The 21,327-nt window shown below is 44.2% G+C and overlaps 1 protein-coding gene across 1 annotated transcript in view; it reads left to right on the forward strand.

Annotated features, from left to right (window-relative positions):
* The window catches only part of MRPL1 (mitochondrial ribosomal protein L1), a 423,200-nt gene extending 402,154 nt beyond the window's left edge, over positions 1-21,046 (forward strand). The window contains exon 9 of the mRNA XM_085640944.1: positions 20,858-21,046. Within this exon, the coding sequence (XP_085497070.1) occupies positions 20,858-20,976 (119 nt within the window). The 3' untranslated portion in view covers positions 20,977-21,046. The remainder of the gene's footprint in view (positions 1-20,857) is intronic.
* Positions 21,047-21,327: the final 281 nt, after the last annotated feature.

Consider the following 21,327-nt stretch of genomic DNA (forward strand, 5'->3'; position numbering starts at 1 on the left):
CCCCTACCGGGAGATACTCATTGATTTCAACTGGACCCCAATGTCTTCTTTGCACTCTGCACCCTGCGCCGCTGGTGGTGCAGTCTCTGTCCTCTTTGGTGGCCCTCCCAGTGCTGCTTGTGGTGCAGTACCTACCTTGGTCAGATCCTGGCCCAGTGTTGACCCACACCCCCGGAGGCTGAACATGGTAACTGTTTACTTACCTGTAAGTTACTCACCTGTATTTGTCCCATAGGATTGCATTGGTCTCCCACTGCATTGTACTAAGTGTGATGCTGCAAACAAAGTATCTCTTTCTGTATTGAAAAGCATTTCTTGCACATGTATAGTACTGTTTAATGTTATGATAACCTGCCAGTAATTTGAAAGTATTGCATACAAGTACTTACTTGTAACTGAGTTCAACGTGGTTCCTAGGAATAAAAGTAATATTTTTCTCCAAACATTGCCCTGGAATCAGCAATTGAGTGTGAGTTCCTGCCTTGTATGAGGGTGTGTCCCAAATGTATTCACATTACCATCTGATAAGCCTAACTGCTCAGCCCAGCTACCACTAAATTGCAAGTAAGGTATTATCTAATTTAACCTCTGCCATACCTTTGGGGACTCACTGGTCTCTGCACACTACACCTCTTTTTGGTATAGTATATACAGAGCCAGCTTCCTACGCTCCCAAGCAAATGTTATAACTTATTAAATGTAATCAGGTAACCCGGTGTTATCCCTTTGTAGAAGTAGGCCTCACAGTAGTGAAGAACTAATTTGGGAGTTTTTAACTTCCAGCACGTGTAAAACTTCAGAGTACATGTCCAGCTTTTTAAATAGAATTCACCATTCCCTGAGGGCTGTTTAAGTTCTACTGTAAGGGTGACTTATATGTATTAAAGAGGGAGTTTTAGGCTTTTCAAGGGGGTTATTTTGCCAAGTCGAATTGGCAGTTTAAAACTGCATGCAGGCTGCAACGACGTGCCCAGGGCATGTTTTTACAGGGCTATTTAAGTGGGTGGCACAAAAGGTACTTCAGGCCCACTAGTAGCATTTAATCAACAGGCACTGGATACCTGTTTTGCCACTTTACTAGGGACGTCTTAAGTAAATTAAGTGTGCCAATTGGGTGTAAATCAATTTTACCATGTTTAAAGGAGAGAGTGCAAGCACTTTAGCACCTGTTATCAGTGGTACTGTGCACAGAGTCCTAAAAGCCAACGGAAACGTGTTCAGAAGACAGGAGGGGTGAAGGCAAAAAGTCTGCAGAGAGGGCAGAGTCCAGCAACTTGGCACAGTTTTTTCTCTCTTTGGTTGCTACTCTGTATTCTGCCAACAGTTCGTACATTTGGGCCTTTGTTCTGAGAAAGTACATTTGATAGTTAATAGATTAGTTGCAGTTATGCCACAACTTTGGTTCTTGCTTTAATGCTAAGCCACTCATTTAAAGACTGCTGGGCTTAACAAGCTTTTGCAATGCAATAGGTCTCGCATTTTCGCAAGTTTAAGCTATTGGCATTGTTAATGACAATGTCTTTTATTTACGTTTTAAAAACCAAAACATAAATAAAAGTAATTGTCAATTACAATGCCAATAGCTCAAACTTGCTTAAATGCGAGACCTATTGCATTACAAATGCTTGTTAGGTTTTTCTGGCTGGTGACAGAGCTGTGTTAAAGTAGTAACGCATTCCATCGGTTAGTTTCCCAGTAAATATATGATGTAGCAAGTACACTGCAGGTTGCCCTAACAGCCTATTGCATTTTCAGGCTGCGTGTGTTTGCGTTTCTATTTCGGTCTTAATGTGTACTGTTGTAATGCAAGGTAGTTTAGCCAAAAAAATGAATAATTATACATCCGTCTTTCAATAACTTTAGATTCTTTTACTATAATTTAGATTACTGAATGTTTGCGGTCTCGGATCACGAGAATAAAATGGACACACTTTTAAAGGAGGTACACTTTAAACCACACTCGTCAAACATGGCAGCAAAGGTTTACTATTGTGGAAAGTAGAAAATAAGGTTGTGAATCACTTCTCATCAGCATCACACAAGCTGAGTGGCACAGTATGTTAATACCCACGTACCCAACAAAGTAAGAATGCCCTTGGCGCAGCAGAGGGCCATCGGCAATACTGTACTGAAAACTCTTCTACAGACCTGGTTGGTGCCCAGCAGACATTCCTGCATGAACATGCACAAGAAGGGGGGAGGGGGAGGGGGGGGGGAGGAGGTAGGGCAATCCCTTCCTTAAACATACCAACTCCTCCCTCTCTTCAAAGGTGCCAATGCCGACAAACAAAGAACACAATTGCCTGAAAACAGCAGTGATTTCTGATTAACACGTTTCACAGACACAACAGACCTTGGCTCCAAAGGCCAGCCTTTTGTTCAGTGAAGTTCTGTGCACCCCTCCCACCCCCAATGGCCCTCCGGTGGGATCCATCTTGGCAAAAAGCATGTGCTGTTAGTGAAAACATCCAGAGCACAGGGAAGTGGAGCAGCACTCGGGTGTTTCCAGGGAGAAAATGTACTCTGGACATGGTCGCCACTCTGGCTTTCTACAGCCGTTGGAGTGGAAAAGAGTAAACTCTTCCTCGTTTCGTCATGGCTGGTATTTTATAGAAGGTGAAATAAAAAAATGTTTTAAAGCGCCTGCTGCTTTCTGACAGGTAACATTTTCGGGGCGTTAACGAACACAATTGTGTTGGCATCTATCTTTCATGAGGATGTTCAAACAGCTAAAACATGGTTCCATGACCAGAGACACTGCTCAAACGTACCACATTTAAAAGGCAGTAATGTAAAAGTACCGGAAGCGGAGCCAATGAAGTACAGGTACAAAGAAATGCATGCAATGAAAAACAAGAGCAAATAATTGTGCACACGAGTCCTGGTTAAAAGAACCAAAGCAATCATTCCCACATGATGGGCTGGGCAGAAAGCAACTAATATTTACCCCCATCTAATGCGTGGTGTGTCGATGTTGTGAGGGCTAGCCGGGAGGGGCTCTGGAAGAGAGACTCGACGTGAGGCTCTTTCAATTTACAGTGAAAGCACTTGTTGTACACGTTTGTGTAATGAAGGGAGCCCAGGGAAGCAAAAGGGAAAAAGGGGTAAGGGTGGGTGCATGATGGAAGGGTGGCTCGGTGAGGCCGGGAAACCAAGATAAACCTTGTAAAAAAGCTTAATGCCTGTAACCAAGGACGTGGCGTACCAACCAAGGCTGCGGTCTTTGTAGCGGCGTCTTGTAAGTAAATAATTCTTGGGATTGCTAATGAAAGCACCCAATTTAGGACACTAGTAAAAGGGCCAGTCCTCATGCGAGGTAACAGTAGAGGGTGGTACTCGGGAGGGACTAACAAGCCTAATAACGAATGGGAAGCCAGCCTTTACCAAGAACAAGGAGCCAAGCCAATTAAAAATAGGGGCGGAGAGTGGGTGTGGCTGCCAGTACATAACCTAATTCAGCATGCCTCCCAGAGCGAGCAGCGCATGTGCGCTGCCCTTAGGCTCGACCTTATAAAACAAATTATACATGTGCTGCAAATAGATTTGTGCATTTAACACAATTTTGAGAGAAAATAAATATTAGCAGATAAAGAAATGCAAAGCCTGAACACGGAGCCAAGAGTTGTGGCCCTGCGTCTTCCTGGCACAGACTGGTGCAGGACGGGCCCACACTTGATCCGGGTGTAGCCCACGCAGGGGGAGAAATGATAGCGCTATATAGTGCATGGGAGCTCCTCCCCATAGCCTCAGGTGTGCAGGCACGCACCTTTAAGCTCGGTGGTTCTTGGGGCTTATAGAATCCCCCTCAGAATGCACAGCAGGTCCAGCGCAGCCGGAGAAAGAATGGCGCTATATAGCGCATCGGGGCTCCTCCCCCTGGTCTCAGGTGTGCAAGCACTTCCTGGCGCGGTGGTTCTTGGGGCTTAGAGATCCCCTCAGAGTAAACTGCAGGTCCAAGTCAGTTGCTGGAACACAGCTACTACTGGACCAAAGCAAACTTTCTTTTTGATGGTTCCAAGATGGAATTATCCATCTGATCCTCTAGCTAGGACATCTTGGCCTTCTTCAAATTTGCGCACTGGCATTTTGTTTTTGTCCTTGCCATAAAGACAGCTTGGTGAAGGACTCCAGGGTATTTTGGTGCAAGAGTGATCGCTTTTGGAGCACAGAAGTAATGACAACTTTATAATCTCTTTGTTAGTTAACTCTTTAATTAAATCTTCTACATTGAAACTTCTCTTTAATGAGCATAGGTCACCACATGGCTCTAAATAGCAACTGTGTATCTTATTCGACTTCCTCGCGAGAACCAAGCACAAGAAGTAACGGGGGCTCACTTAAGGCCTCCAATATCCACACACTGCATGCGTTCCCAGTCCAGTTCTCCAGGACGGAAGCTTAAAACGGCTGTTCTTATAATTTTGAAGGCCAAATATTTTTCAAGCGTGTCACTTCCTGGAGTTTCACCGGAGTTAAATGTCATGTGAAGTCACGTCCTGTGATGTTCCATAAGGGAGTAGGGAAAAATGTTTGTCACTTCTGCCACCCCTGACATTTTTGTGAATCGGTGTCCTTGCTCACTTGTCCCTGACCCGCTCTTCTTTAGGGCCCCCCTTGCTATCCACCGCTGTCATTGAGTGGCCCAACCTTGCTCTCAAGCAGACCTTTGTCTTGCCCTTGCACATCAACTCCATTTTCCCTGGAACTTTACCAAAATCTCTGATTACTTCCGGTTGAGTGTGTTTCTAGTCTGTGGTCCAACCTGATTGAGCCGGTCCTTCTCCCAGTCTTGCTTGGATCTATCCCTCTCACAGCTCTCATCTGAATGTTCTTTTTATTTGTAAAGCATTTTATAATGTTCCAGAAAGAAAAAAGACATAGTATTGCAAGGAGAGTCTGTGTACTAATGTGCTTATGGCCTGATTTAGTTTGGTGGACGGTGCTCCATCCGTCATTTCCTACTACTTTAATGGCACACTATCATCCACATCAAGAGTACCCAAAATATCAATGCTGTTCAACTCTGAATTAATTAAAACGCAAGATTGTAGAAGGAGTGGTGGAGGCAAGACCTGTTTCTCATATGTCACAATGGAATTCTCATGCTTTCCAACACACACTTTTAGCTTGTTGACTACTCCTTTAGGCACTATGGTCAATCTCAACCTTCCAGCGCCTTGGTATGTTTACTGATTTTTTTTTTTTTTTACAAATTCAAAAAATGTGCAACAGGAGAATTACTTTCTTACATAAGGTACATACCGATAAAGACAGAACCACTTGATTTTAGTTTTCAGATTCCAGACAGCACCCTTTCATTCCTAGTACGTAATGGTAAATCTTGCTCTCTCGGTCAAATAAAGCAGCCACCATTATCCATAATAGACAATAAAATTGGACCTAAATTTGGGCTGCGTTATTGGCCCCTCTTCCTTAGGCCTGTTTGTGACATGCTTATTGTGCTTCGTGCTCTGACGCTTCATAGGCACGCCCTCCCGGGACCGGGGTATTTAAACAGATTTGGAGGAGCTAGGAGTAGGCAGAGCAGTCGGTCAATCTGGGTGAAGGGTCCGAAATGCAGGCCAGAGTTCAAAAGTGTAAAAAAAAAAAAGAAAAGTTGTTAATTTAAGACGCTAGAACAATAAATGCACACAACTCATAAAATGCAAAATTACCTCCTTAATCAAGTTTTAAAATCATTTAAAGCCATTAAAGATCTAGCCAGTGCACCCTGGACATCCATATTACCTATCATGAACTTATGTATTTTTATGTTTAAATCTGTTTATTCAAGTTCGTTTTTCAGATTACATAAATTTTAGCACGAGTGGCAATCTTCTACTATTCATACTTGGTGACACTGGTAGTAGATATGGTAGTATGTTTTACCAGCTATAACCATCATTTATTGCCTGGGTGGCTGATTACGACTTGGTCCTATTAGATATCTTTGCACTAATGTGAGCTTGAAGGGTACAGACAGGTTGTCTGCTATAACCAATGCTACCACTGGGTCAATTGTGTATCTGGAATTAATAAAGTGAACTGAGTAATAAAGAAAATATAAACATCTGCTAATATACCCAACATTCCCCCTCACTCGCCCCCTCCCCTCCACAGCATATCTTCTGAACTCGTTTTAAGCAGTAGGTTGGTAGCAGCGTAGAGACGTTGCGTTCAGTCAGAATCCTGGTACCTTGTACGGTGTATGTGTTGCAAAGTCCCTCTTAGCTACAGTAACCCAATATCATGTCTAGTGCCCTCCTTCGTCTGATAGTAGCAATGGTGAATTTGCATCTGGTGTGGGGGGCAATTGAGCAGCAGATCGTAGGTCTACTAATTTAGCGTCCCAGCTGGATGCCACTGGGTGTTTGCTGAGCCCTAGGTTGTCCTCCCTATGCAATGCAATGCATTCTACTTGAGCCCATGTCAAAAGGGACTGCAGCCAAGCTATGAGTGATGGAGGTTCCCGTACTTTCCATCTTCAACTGATGAGGCACTTGGCCGTGATCAGCCCTAGATCAAGGAAACAAGACGTGACTCTGTTTTTCTTGGTTCTACGATAGAGCCCTAGAATACATACCTCCCAAGCATTCAATTCCAAACGTCCCATGCAGGCGTATAACTTAGCAGTGACCCCCTGCCAATAATGTTGTAGGCTTTGACATCTCTAGATCATATGTAAGAGGTCAGCATCCACCAGTGAGCAATGAGCACAGCCTACATCTATACGTCGGAAGTATTGAAGATTTTTACTGGGGTGAGATATGCTCTGTGTACTATGTAGTATTGTATTGAGTAAAGTCTGGCATTGCAGGTAGTTCATATGTTGGACCCCGCAGCAGCATCTCTCATGCCCTGTCGGTAGAGGGACAGTTCAATGCTTGGTCCCATTTGTGACGACGGGGGGTGCGCTTGGGGCCAGTGTGGTACCATAACAAGTCCGCGAACCTGTGAATCTGATGTCTGCCTGGTCCCATTACATGCAGATATTGCATGATGAGATGCATCTGGAGCTCCAGTGCCATGTTGCCCCAGCGATTTCCTGAGATCACTAGAGAGTTGTGCGAGAGTGAATGCCCTGGTGAAAGGCCATCCTCCTCAATTAAGGACTCATAAGTTAGGAGGTTGTTGTTACGATAAAGGTCTCCAAGTGTGGCGATACCAGCTTCGTGCCAGGTGGTTAATTCAGTTAATGATGATGTGGCATTTCGTCTAGGCATACTAAGGAAGGGTATCGCTCGGGTGTTGTCACTGCGTGTGTGAGGAAGAGAAAACAGCGAAAACATCGGTGTGCCACACCTAGCAGCAGGGATTCAGTTACGGGCGCACGTGTGCATGGGTAGAATTTGTGTAGCACCTCCTGCAAACTACAAGATGGGCTCATTGTCACTGTGGCAGCAAGCTTTAAGCCCGATATCCATTTAGCAACCCATTGGAGTTGAGAGGCGAGATAATAGTGCTCGTTATGTGGCACCGCAAGTCCGCCATGATCCATGTGTAAATATAGCTTTGACAGGGCTACTCTGCAGTGGGAGTTGTTTCAAATTAAATCCTGGATCAGTTTTCCAAAGAGTAGAAAAAAGAAGCAGAAATGTAGAGAGGGAGATTAGTAAAGCAGTAAAGGAGACGGAGTGTGACCATTTTGATGAGTGCTATACGACCCGTCATCTACAACGGCGTTGTGTGCCAGAAAATCATCTGTGCCCTCAGCGGGGTAACAGCCCATTGCAGGCTGCCATTGTATAGATCTGCTTCCGCGTGATACACCATGATGCCTAAATATCGGAACGTGGAGGGCTACTGGAGGATGCGAGTCGGGCCAAACAGGAGCGAGTGAAAGGAAACAAAAAAGATTTGGTCCAGTTGACCCTAAGGCGAGTCAGATGAGCAAATCGATCTAACGTGAGGGCGATAGTGTCGGGCATGCCGTGAAGGCCGCGTAGATAGATAAGCAAGTCATCGCCATATAGAGAGACCGAGTGCAAGCTGTCGCCCAGTTGATTGCCCCATACTGTGCTATCGGCGTGGAGGGCAAAAGCCAGTGATTCAATAGCCAGTTAGAAAAGTAGGAGTGAGAGTGGTCAGACTTGGCTGGTTCCCCTGTGGATCTGGAATGAATTCGAGATCAGGGGGCCAGTTTTGACCCAGACCGATGGCCAGGTGTATAAAAGTTTGACTGGTTTTCGATAACTACTCTCGATGCCATAGTGTGCTAGTGTTTCAAATAGAAAAGCCCATTCGAGCGAGTCAAAGGCTTTGGCTCAATCCAGTACCAGGCAGGCCACTCAGGGCTACAATTCCGGTGCAAATTTCAGGATTTGGAAAAAGCATCTGAGGTTTAAAGACATGCTACACGATAGCACAAATCCATTCAGGTCAGCGTGTACTAGCATGGGTATTATGGGTGCCAGCTGCTAGGATCTTGGCGAGTATTGTATAGTCCGTATTAAGCAATGCTAGGGGCCGGTAAGAACTTGACACAGTGGAGTCTTTGTGTGACTTAGGAGGTGATATCAGATGTGGTTCTCGTAAAGAGGGAGGAAGGCATGAAACATCTACGGCTTCCTCATATAGGGTGAGTAAACGGGGGGGCAAGTGTTGCTGTGTATCGCTTGTAAAATTCGACAGGCTACCCGCCTGGACAGAGCGTTTTGCCGGTGGCCAGGGCATTGATAGCTTCTTGTACCTCAAACAGCTTGGTTGGTTCATTTAGCTCTGCTCTTTGAGGGAAGGTGCGACAGGTTAGGGCGATAGTTTCAAGAAAGGTGCTGGTGTCTAGTGGAACAGCAGAGAGTCTGGCATGGTAGAGTGAGGTGTAGTGTTACGTTAGTTCCAGGCGCATGTCACGCTGAGTGTATAGTAAGTTACCAGAAGTGGACTATAGCGCAAAGATGGGACGTCTGGGCTGGCCCAAACTTATCAGCCATGCCAGTAATGTGCTAGATTTAACAGGAGCTGCATGTGTGCATGCGGAATGGGCAGCGTAGTTCAAACAAAGCAGCCGTTCCAGAAGAGAGACATATTCGCGTTGCGCGATCAGAAGGAGACGTGAGTTATCAGGATCACGTGCCGCATCTATTTTGTATTGCAAGAGTTTACATACTATGCAGGTTATATCTGCATCCAGCTGCTTATGGACGTTGCAAGCCACCCCCAAACAGTGGCCCCTGGCCACCACTTAAAGTACGTCTCATTCAACTAGTCGGAATGTTGATGTCCCATGGTTATGTTCGAAGTATTCTTCAATAGTGGCATGCAACAAGGTGCGAAATGTGGGGGGAGGAGGGGTATTCCAGCACTGCGGGTTGATAGCGCCATGGCGGAATGGGGCGTTGCCATTTTCATGTTAGCTGAAGGCACTGTGGGTTGTGATCTGAATGATTGCGACCCAGTTAGTCAGTGGATGTAACAAAGGGTAGTAGGGTGGCAACGAATCGGTCGAGCCTGACATGGGGTTGGTGTGGTGAAAAATAAAGAGTATTCTTTGGTGTCTGCAATTGCTGCCTCCATATGTCTACCATGTGCCAGTGTCTCAGCCAGTCGTGTAACTCATGTCCATTGGAGGTGGTCGGACGCTGATGTATAAGAGGGAAGGATCTGTCGAAGTTGGTGTTGAGAACACAATTAAAGTCCCCGCCCAGTAGCCAGGGGATTATGTTCCAAAGGAAGACTGTAGTTGACAGCTTTTGGAGGAATCGTGGTTGCTCTGTGTTGAGACCATAGATACTACCAATAGGGATGTGTTGGCCTTCAAGGTGACCTTCAACAAGGACGTAGCATCCTTAGCTGTCGATTATTACCTCCTCGGTGGATCCATAGCAGATCCCCACATGCATAGGGCAGAAGTTAGTAGCATGGACCTGCCCACACAAGCACTGTTGGAGTTTGTAAGCTTCAGCTAGAGTTAAGTGAGTTTCCTGGATCATCACTATCGCTACTTGTACAGAGCAGCACTTAATGTAAGCTTGAATAGCATACTGGGGTGAGGGGGTGTGCATGCCCCGCATGTACCAGGTCATAAAGGTGGTGTGTGCCATGGCAATGGTGTGAGTGCGTGGGGTGAACTGTCAGCCTGAGTGACATCAGCGATCATGCTTGTGATTTTATTGGGGAGGCATAGCGGCAACCGTCGGGGTAGAGCCTGAGGGGGCATAGTGGCAACATCCATTGGAGGGCATAAAGAAAGTGGTGGGTTATCTTTCAGTACTAATGGACAGTCAAACATCTGGTCTACCTGCCCAAACTTGTGAAAACAGCAGTAAAACATAAGACTGAAGGTCTCGTCGATGGGAGGTGCAGAAGCCAAGGGCGATGAATCCCATGCAGTGTTGTCATGTGTGTTCCAGGTAATGGGAGAGCTGTATAAGGGGGACCATGTGTCTCCGTGTGTGTGCGATGCGGCTTGTGGTGTAGTAATAAAAACTGAGCATCAGGAGTGAAGTGACTGCTAGCAACAGTAGCATGCAGTGTAACAGAAGCAAATAGATTTGGTTGCCATGTGAGCATCATGGGACTGCAAGAACAGTCCAAATAATGTCATCAGCCATTTGTGGAGTGACCTCTGATGGTGCGAGCGCGTCATTGTCTATAGGCCACATAACAGTGGAGTCTTCCTCACTGGAGGATCTCACAGATCGGTCATAGGGGCTGGTATCTGGTTGAGTGTCACTAATTGCCATTATAGATTGGAGAGCCCATCTTCTTTCCTGTACTACCTGCTCTAGGTCCGATAACACCTAGGTTCTGGGATCCTGTCCCATCGCCCACGTCCTCTGCTGCGACGTCTGCCACTGGGCCTGTTGGCATCAGACCCGCCTTCCACAGGGTGGTGAGGCAAAAGCAAGTCTTGCCATCTGTTATCACTCGTAATCGCGCCAGGAAGAGCAATGAGTATTTCAAATTCTGATGGATACATCTGCCTGTAGATTCCTCACCTTTTGAATTACCCTTGCGCCAGCGTTCCATGGAAACTTATTTTCTAGCTCTCCCACATTGACGAGGACGTCGTAGTGGCACGGCTCAGCTCCCGACTCCGTATGAAGTCATCGGAGCCACAAGAAGACCTCCTGGACGTGCGGACGTCAGTTCCCTTTTTTCCGCGCCGTCAACCCGTACCGGTTTTCTGGGACTCTCCATTTTCTTCGTAGGTTACTTTGTTTCTACTGTTTCCCTTGGTGTAACAGTGCTATGGCAACATCGAAGAAGTCGGGTTTCAAATCTTGCAGAGAGTGTGGGGGTCATATGTCTATCACAGACCCCCATGACGACTGTTTGTGGTGTCTTTGTTCTGACCATGATGTCGGACGCTGCTCCAGTTGTCAGAAGGTGAATCCAAAGGCTTTGAAGGAGAGTGAGGCTAAGCTTTTTATGGTGAAGGCAAGAAAGGAGAAGCAGAGCCAAAAGAGGTCAAAATCGAAGTCGTCGACCTCGCATACTTTGAAGTCGAAAAAGCAAAAGAAGAAGTGAAGGCACTGTTCCCGATGTCATTCATCGAAAGGTAGAGCTTCGAGGTCGCCGTCTCTGGCTCCGCAACATCTCTCTAAAGATTTCATCTCGCCGTCGCCTTCCCCTTCTCCTCAAGCAACTCTGGCTCACTCTCCGACGCCGAGGGGTTCTCCTGCGCATTCACCGACACCGAAGGGTTCTCCAGTGCCAAGGATATCTCCGGCACCAAGAGATTCTCAGGAGCCTAGGATGTCTTTTCCTGTGCCTACAGTCTCTCCTGTTCAGGATCGGACCTCCCCGCCACCTACTGGGTCTTGAGTTGATTCAGACTCTGCTCCTTATCCACCCTTGCCTGGGCCTGGGACGAATCCTTCGCATTTTCTTAATGCGATGTACGGCATGTTTGCCAGAGCAGCTTACCCTACTGGTGTGCTGTCGGGCCCCCTGGGTCCGCTTGCATTCAATTTGGGTGTTCCTCAACAATATGCCCAGGCACCCTTCGTGCCCTTTATGCCAAAGACGCCGTCCTGGCAGTTTCCGGCTCCAAGGTTTTTGATGCGGTTTTCACAGTCTCCGTAGCCATCTGGTGGTCCTTCTTCCTCTCGACTTCGATCAGCGCCGTTGCCCACGTCAGACTCTTCCTTCAACGCCAGCTTGGCCCTGCCGACACTGGTTCCGATTTTGCGATCAAGAAGAGAAGCCCAAAGACTGTTGGAAGAGGAAGAATTTCAGCGGGAGGAGGCTGAAGAAGGTGAAATTGATTGTGTTGACCGGTATGAAGGCCTTTAAGAGGAGAGTGGTCTAGACACTTCCCCAGAGTGGGAGCTTTCATCACCAAAGGCCTTACCCTCTCAGGATGTGGCACCATACCATGCTGTTATTAGGAAGGCTGCTGAACTTTTAGACCTTCAATTACCCACTGCTGAGTTCAGATCAAATATTCTTACAGAAGTATTACATTCCCCATCTTCTGTGGTTGAACCTCTTTCGCCTTTGAATGAGGCTTTGACTGAGCTAATTCTAAAGGTGTGGCGGTAACCCCTTTCTGTTCATGCTGTCTCAAGGTATGTAGCAAGGAGGTACAGGCCTGCTCCTGGTGATCCTGCTTTTAGTTCTGCACATCCTTCACCAGAAAGTTTAGAAGTACAGGCTTCCTGTTCTAAACAGTCTGCGAGATCTTTTCCTCAAACTCCTGGAGACAGAGACTCTAAGAAATTGGAGCAGTCTGCCAAGAAGGTCTTCTCTTCCTCGAGTATGGCGTTGAAGTCCACTACTGCTACATGCTTGTTGGGGAGGTATATTCATGCCTTAATGGATTCGGCCAAGCAGTTGGCTCCCAAGTTACCGGACAATGATCGTGACTCCTTTTTGGAAGTTCTGGCGGATACGCAGGCTGTGGCCCGTAAAGTTATCCAGTATGGTCTGGATACTGCTGATTTGGTGGCCAGGGTGATGGGTTCTTCTATTGCCACCAGGAGGCATGCCTGGCTCAGGTCTTCTGGGTTTCCTCCAGATGTGCAGGCTACTCTCCTTGACCTTCCGTTCGATGGATCCAAGCTTTTTGGTGAAAAAGCTGATTCTGCGCTGCAGAGATTTAATGACCGTAGAGCCACTGCAAAATCATTGGGTCTTTAGTCCCAAACCAGAGGTTTTGGACATAGGAGATACCATGGTTTTGGTAAGGCGGCTTCCTTTCGTGGCCATCAACAGCCTCGCAGCAGCAGCAGAATCCTCTGTACAGATCTTGCAGAGGAAGGGGCGGAGGTCGTCTGCGAGGTGCATCCCGTCAACTTTCCTCCTCCTCCTCCTCCTCCTCCTCCCCTGCCCCCACCACTGATACCACAGGAAAGCAGCTCTAGATTCCATCTTGGAGCATGCTGGTCCTGTAGGGGGTCGGGTGTCCTATTTTCTTCAAGATTGGAAATCGATCACATCAGACCTTTGGGTTTTGAATCTTGTGGAAAATGGGTATGCCCTTCCGGGAGTTTCCTCCTCCTTACCCTCCTCGCCAGGGCTGGTGTTCAGAGGACCATTTGCTGCTTCTGCAGCAGGAGGTTCTTGCCTTATTACAGAAAGGTGCCATAGAAGTGGTCCCGAAGCAGGAAAGGGGTAAGGGATGCTACTCCCGGTATTTCCTGATTCCCAAGAAGGACGGCAGAGTAAGGCCTATCCTGGACCTCAGGGTCTTGAATTTTTACCTCAGGCAGGAAAAAGTCAAGATGTTGACCCTAGCTCAGGTTCTTCAGGCGCTGCAACAAGAAGACTGGATGATGTTGATCGACTTACAAGATGCTTATTTCCACATTGTGCAGTTCCTTTAGTATCACTAGAATACTGGTAGGAATCTTCAAAGTTTCCAGTTTTGACCACAGGATTTCTCGATATGCCAAGTTAAGTGCAACACAGAAATCCACAAAACAGATGCACAAAGAGACATCAATTTCTATTGATTTACTCTATTGCCCAAAGACTAAAACAAAGTTTGATAGAGGAGTGCCGTTCTTGAAACCACCGTTTTTCTACTGAAATCAAATTAACCTATTCAATCCATTGTTTAACTGTTTGTATTAATATTTTTGTATAAACGTTGGCCCCACGTTGATTAGGCTAATTAATCGCTACTTTTTCAGATCCGATGGGTCACCCTTTTCATATATGGGTTTTATGATAGCTCCTTTCCAAATCACAGGGTCTACACCGGTTAAAATTTGCCCACCATTCTAGATTTGATTTATTTATAATTGCCGAAAGAATATTTGTCCACCTGCTCTTGTCAATTTAAGGGAAGAAATTGTATATTTCACTGTTGCTACTGAGAACAGGGAGAGAGACTCCTTATCAACTGAAAAAGCACTCCACAAGTGCATCATCACTATTACCCTTGTTGATTAACAATAAATGTTTCACCAAGGCTTCGTCAAGAACTATATATTTGTCCCCAGTGTCTTTGCCATATAAACCTAAACTTGCAAGTTTCCAAAATGTATGAACTTCTTTTAATGAAATTGCAGCTACTTCCTCCCAGGTATCCTTATAATATTGCCCTTTGTTCCATTTTTATCCTTGCCTTATATTGTTTTTGTATGTCTCAATATATATTAACATTGTTATACAGATCATTTAAACGTTTGAACTTTGTTAAATTCTCTTTTCAAATCCTGGCACTGGGAGTCAACTCACAATGCCTTCTTTTTCCCGTGCGAATGAAGTACATTAACATTTGTGTGATTCTTTTGAGCGTTTCCTTTCAAACAGTTAGCCAGGTCTTTTAACGTGTACACATAGTAATAATTGGGCTTCCATTATATGTTATCAGACTATTTAGCTCTGTTTTTCTTTGCAGACTATATATCAAATAACTTTAAATGATGGTCGCTTATTAATTTAGCGAGGCATTTTTGATATTCAGTATCTATCTCTTAGTGGCATTTTCATCATACATTTTGCCCTTGGGGAAAGATGATCACTGTCCTCTAAAGTGAGTATTTGAAAACCCCAAATTAACTGGAAATGGCAGGCGTGAACAAAAGTGTAATCAGTAGGGCCTTTTCAGTTACCCCTGCTTAAATGCCTGGCTACCCGAGATGTTTGAATGGAATTGGTCATTTGAACAGACAAAACTGCAGTTCTCTGAGCATATTAGCATTTGTACCACTAACTAGGACCTTGAACAGTGAGGGACAATTGCTGTCATTATCTTATAAGTTGTCAAGAGTTCTCCCTAGTGTACTTCTTCCTGGGAAGGTTTCAGTTCCAGATTGAAGTCACCCAAAAATAATATCTTGGTACTAGGAAACTGTGTACACGTAACCTAAATCCCCATCGAAAAGCATGAATTGATTTACATTATATGCATTTTCCCTTACATTTATGTAAGCGTTTGTGATTATCAAGTTTCCTATGGCTCCCCTATTATTATAAAGATCAACCTACCAGCATGCAGCCAGTTGCTTTTTGTAGGAAGACGAATGACCTTTTTTACGCTTTCTGTAGAAATCGGGGTTATTAGGCCCCCAGAATTTCACCCGTAGCTATTACTTCAGAATAGATTTGGATAAAACCCGGAAACAATGGTTTTTCCCCTAATGACCAACTTTCTAGTAAACGTGTAATATAATTCCTTCCAAGAATCATTTTTTATTGAATCAGATTGCATAAGACTTTTCGGCCTATATACATTCCATACAAGAACCGATTGGCTATCAGGGGGAGTCCTAGCCTCATCTATATCATTAAGTCTACTAAACTCCTGACATATTTACCCCTCTGGATTTATAATCTCAAATCTATTTTTATCATTCCCTGCAAAGGATATTATTAGATCACCATTGTTGTGCCCGACTGCTTATTGTTGATGGTTCATACTATGTTCTTCCTGAGAGAAGGATGGCTGTCTTATACCTAGCTCAGAGTGACCATTTCAAAACGGCCTTTCATGCAGAACTGTGTTGCCTTAACATGGTGTCATGCTAATTCATGGGCAACTAGTTCTCTTTCTGCAGCTTGGATTGGTTTCTTTATTACCAAAGAAAACAGTTACCTTTGTTATTTCTTTGGGCTATAGCCCCTCAATAAAACCCATTTGTTTTAAATCACTCGAGGATATGTCCTTTAGTGAAGTGCAGTTCTTAAATGCCAAATAAAGGTTAGATCTATTCAAGGGTTTTAAGTTTCTTAGTTGTTTCCCCTTCCTTTAGTATATCAGAATATATTACTAGTGGACCTGCAGGCACCTAGGATCCTGATTAAAGCTTGGTCTCATTACTGAAAGATTTTACGTTTTTTTGCAGACAGATCTGCTTTTCCTTGGCCTTGAAGGACCCGTTTCTTTACTTTGGGCTATACTTCAGGGACCACATTCAACGGCATAGTTGCCATTTATGATGGAGTGATTTCTCTTTTACCTTGGTTTCATGACAGCTTCGGGGCACTTCTTGGCATCTTCCCGCATTCAAATACTTTCCATATGCAATTTTTATTAGGTGTACTACCACAAGTTTGGGTTTGGATTTTAGGTATCTTTTCATTCTTTCCTGTACTTTTTCTTCACATATTTAAGATATTACATACTTGCATTAATGACCTTGAACTCCTCTGGTATTCTTTTTAATCACACAGTTTTTTTTTTAATTCATCACAATTTAAAACCATTAAATCAAAAATTCCATGTAAGGTTTTCTGCATAAGCAGTCAAACATCCAGAGTAAAGTAGTCAGGGGCAGCTGAGGTATCCATTGTGGAGTAAAGAAGCTGATTGGGTTGGAATTGTCATTGATATTACTGTTCCCTACGACTATACCATTTATTAAACACTGCGTATCATGAATCTGTGACTATCTCAGTCCCATTGACTCCTCAGCTGGTGAAGTCTCTATGCGCTGACCTGGAAAGCCTAAGGACCAGATTGGGGGTTCAGAGTATAACAGAGGCTCTAATGGGCCAGTAGGCTGCTTCTCATATTGACAAATGAGACAACATCTGTCCAAGCCAAAAGATCTGACGGTCGCAAACTACTTGCCCCTAATTCCGAGCATTAATGGTGGACTAGATGTGGAATGATTTGGGGATTTTTTTCTTGAAGTAATTCGGATGAATGACAATAACTGGATAATGTCCGGCATTACTGGGGATAATGGTTTGCCAATAGTTATTCTATAGTAGATATACTGGAGGTAGCGAAAACACCGGGAATCCCCATCTCTTCTGATGTGATTTTTAGAGGATCTTTTGATTTCTGGCCTTCCGGTCTTTCATTTTCTTTTGAGAGTGGCAATTTTATATGTGTTTTTTTTAACCCCAGGCATTACAACTCTTCACTGACTTAAAACAAGTGCTTTAGCAATTTTAATGAGTTATTTTACAGCTAATTGTTGCCTCTACTCACCCGCTTCCTTGGCTTGTTGGTGGCAGCTGCCTTTTTCTCTCTGATGTAGTTCTACGATTCTCACCCAAAAGGCTGGATGTCTGGCTTCAGACTTAATACTATGGCCTTAGTTACTCCTGAAAGGCCCCTGGGTAGCCCCACACTGAGGGTAACCCTGCTTGCCGAACAGGCGTGGTGCCACTCAAAACACTCTGGTCTTGGCTTCCTGACATCTCAAGAGCGGTGCCAGGTGCTTTAGAATGAATACCCAGGAGCAGATTGTGACGGGGCTCAAAGACGGTTATGCTTCAGTTGTAAATCGCACACTCAACGGGTGGTGGAAAGAAGTTTCCTTGGCTGTCTCTTAAAAGCATTTCCTGTTTACTGCCATATCTGAGGTTGAGGGCCGGTTTAAGGCCAAGGCACAGAGTCACCCATCACACCTTTTGCTCTCTAGCACTCTTACACTGTTCTCGGATCGATTCTCCCAATTTAACCTGTTTTCAATTTCGCCTCACAGTGCAGTGCCACTCCGGCGCCGTCGCTATGATCCAATCTGCCCTACCAAACCGATGGAGGAAAGTGTGCCTGAATACCACTGCCAGTTTCCACTACTGGTATCACTTCAGTCTGAAGGCTGCCAAACCTAGCTTCACCAGACTTGTTTACAAACATCAGGGAAGCAGCAAGTGGGCTGGCTAACATGAAAAATGCAGCGAAAACACTGATTGCAGAGCAGCTGAATTCTTGGAATGCCATGGCTGCAGCCACAGCAACAACACCAGAGAGAGAGACACACGCTGACCATAGGAGGAGATGGAGCACCCCACTACAAGAGTTAGGGACCAGACTCACGATTACTGACCCCACCTATTAAGAAACTGCTTCCCCCACCTCACACAAAGATTCATAGTGTACTTGTGTGAAACACCAAGTACTGGTTAAACAATTTAACAGCAACAAAACAGCAAAGCATACTTTGAGAATACCACTCTTGGCTTTGACTTTAAGAGAGATGATGGACCACGGGTAAGGCTAGGAAGAGCAGGTAGCCAATCTAGGCAGAGGACTCTGCTTACATTCCCATTTCATTAGAACTGACTCTGCCCCCTCGGACGTTGCTTCTGCCACTGTAAACAAAAATTCATAGCTGGGCTTGGTGAAAGTCAAAAATAGTAATGTAGTTACAAATACAGCAGTAGTGGTGTTTCATTTGAGTTGGTATATCTTAGTCCTGGCTTAGGTGTGACATTTAATTTAATTTCCAGGCATAGTACGCAATCAAAGGCTGGAAAATAACTGAGTCCTGTACTCTATTTTAACTGTGTATAAACAGCTCTATCCATATTTTTTGAGTTGCAGTTATCGTTGTTGGCATATGGTAACAAAACCATTTGAGAACACTTCTATAGAAAAATCTATTTCTCTTTTCTAGGCACTGTGCATGTATTGTTAATCAAAAGGAGAGGAGGTAGAAGTGTCAGGGGTGTAACCACTCAACTTCCAGCCGTAAACAACAAATCAAAGGTTTCAATCAGTAATTGACTTGTCCCTATCTAACTCCAGTATTGGTTTTTAACCTTACCCAAAGTCTCAAAATGTAATAAGTCATGTTGGGTATTTGAGGTAATTTTATATACACCACAGAAGTCACACTGACAATTTCTGTTAGAAGTGCTCTCTCCTTCGGGAGGTTGAGCCCCCTCAGCGACACTAGGTGTCTTGAGTGCCGACCCAATGATGAAGCATACCATTGGTAAATTCTAGTGGGTGAGGGGCTCTTTGTAAAACCCCAAGGGACTCCTGGTGTTTGGCGTTTTTGTGACCCCACTCTCCTTTGATTTTTTTAGGTCTTGCCTAGGCAGCGCTTGCGCTTTCTCTTCGAGACATGCTGTATTCAGGATATGAGCATAAAGCTCCTCCCATCTTTTTAATTGGCTCCTGTCCCTGTTCTTTGTTAAGGGTGGCTTTTCAATGGTCAATAGGCTTAGTAGTCCCTCCTTAGTACCGCCTTGTCTCTTCTTGTAACCTCCCATGAGGACACCCCCTGTTACATGTGTTGTTACTCCCTAGGTTTTAATAACCGCTTCAGAGTACTTATTTTTTAAAAGGGCTTCAGGCAGGACCCACGCTTGGCCCTGAACAAGGCTGGCAGTGGTTACTTTACTCACTAGCACATCTCACATATATATATGAGACTTATAAATTTCCCTTCGTCAGCTCCATACAGAGTGCAACCTAATCCGGAATTAATATAGTTTCTTTGTCATATTTCAAAGCTGCTAATTGTATATATGGACATAGCTATTTGAATGTGCTTGTGGTACTGCCTTGCTTGCAATGCATTATGGGTAGGGTGGATTTACCATATCTTCTGCAGGCTGCAGTACCATATGTGGCCAAAAGAGGCCCCATGGGACCTCTTTTGGCCAGCTATGGTACGACACCCTGCAACATGGCTAGGTAAAAAAACATTGCCATTTATTATGCCAATAACTCCAACTCCAACAAAGTCGAGACCGATTTCCAATGCAATCGGTCTCACATTTGTTAAAGTTAGAGCTGTTGGTGTTGAAAATAAAAAAAAAATACTTTTTTTTATACCAGTGGCAATAGTTCCATGCAAATTTAATAACTCCACTGCAAAATAAAAAAAACATTGTTATTTTCAACTCCAACAGCTCTAACTTTAACAAATGTGAGGGCTATTGCATTGCAAATGCTTGTTTTGTTTACTGTGCATGTATTGTCTGCGATGGCTCAAGAGAGCAGTGTATGGAACACAGGGCTTCCTTAGTATTTACTTGTTCGTGTTATAGCAATTGGAATGTCATAATCAGTTACCCAGCGATTTTGAAGACTGTGCAATAATTAACAAAATAAAAGCCAATAAAACTGGTTGTTAGTTTCGCTTAGTTACTCAGCTAATTGCACAAATACAATGAGGAAGTATTTGACCCCGCCAAAAGTGGGTTCTAATACGATTTGGGCTCTTGACCAAAGAAAATTGTGTAGTTCTGGTCAAATCTCCCTCAGCCTCTGACTGTAAATATTTATAATGCAATTCGGTATACTATAAAGGAAAGTGTATGTTTCTGCATGGGTGTACTGTACTAAGATATCATAATTTGATTCCTGTATCTTGCACCCCACTGAACAACAGACACTATAGTATTTAACATACTTGAAAGATGATTCATTCATTTTTGATAAATCTCTGCTAAAACAATTTGTAAAGTGTTCTGCACCTCCTTAACGACCAGCCGGCTGTACATCAAATACGTTGAATTAAATTTAAAAGGAATATTTGATTGTAGGTGAACACCTGTGGAGCGCCTCATTCTGTAGGGTATTTGTCTCCTCAGCTGCGGCACTGTATCATTAATCAGGAACAACTAAGAGGCTTGTACCCGGGATGCAGGATCATAGACTTCAGCAATTGACGTGAAGCAGTTTATATTAAAAAAAAATTCAAATTTTGACTGCGCGCATGCCTGTTGTATAACTCAAAGAATGTAACTTTATCTCCTTAACTTTATCCATTAGGACCGTTTGTGAAGCGTGGGCTCATCAGCAGTGCAACAAGTGAAGCTTTGGGGTTTAATTTCGGACGATTTATTCCTCGTTCGGGAGAGGAGCAACCCGACAATAAAAATGAACTGTAATAATAATTATACTGCTGAGATATTCTATGTACACTTTAAGTATAATAAATGTATTCAGTTTTTTTGTAAACGTGTACTGTTTCTTATTGAACTTTTTAGGATTAGTTATGAGGAGTATTTCTTAAATTAATACATTATTTTTCCTATAAAACGAGTCTTTTTCACCCTCTTATTGCTTCAATCATCAGTCTTCATTGCTTATTAATTCTGCTACAGCATCGCCTCGCAAGTGTTATTGTTCTTTATTCCTACCAGCCTTTTCCTTTTTTTCTACTGAACCCTATTTTCGTGTAAAATTGTTGTATTTTGTTTAAGAAAATGCTTTTTCTGTTTAATTTGGGGTTCTTTTAT

The sequence above is a fragment of the Triturus cristatus genome, chromosome 2_2 (genome assembly GCF_964204655.1).
Source record: "Triturus cristatus chromosome 2_2, aTriCri1.1, whole genome shotgun sequence".
NCBI lineage: Eukaryota > Metazoa > Chordata > Amphibia > Caudata > Salamandridae > Triturus > Triturus cristatus.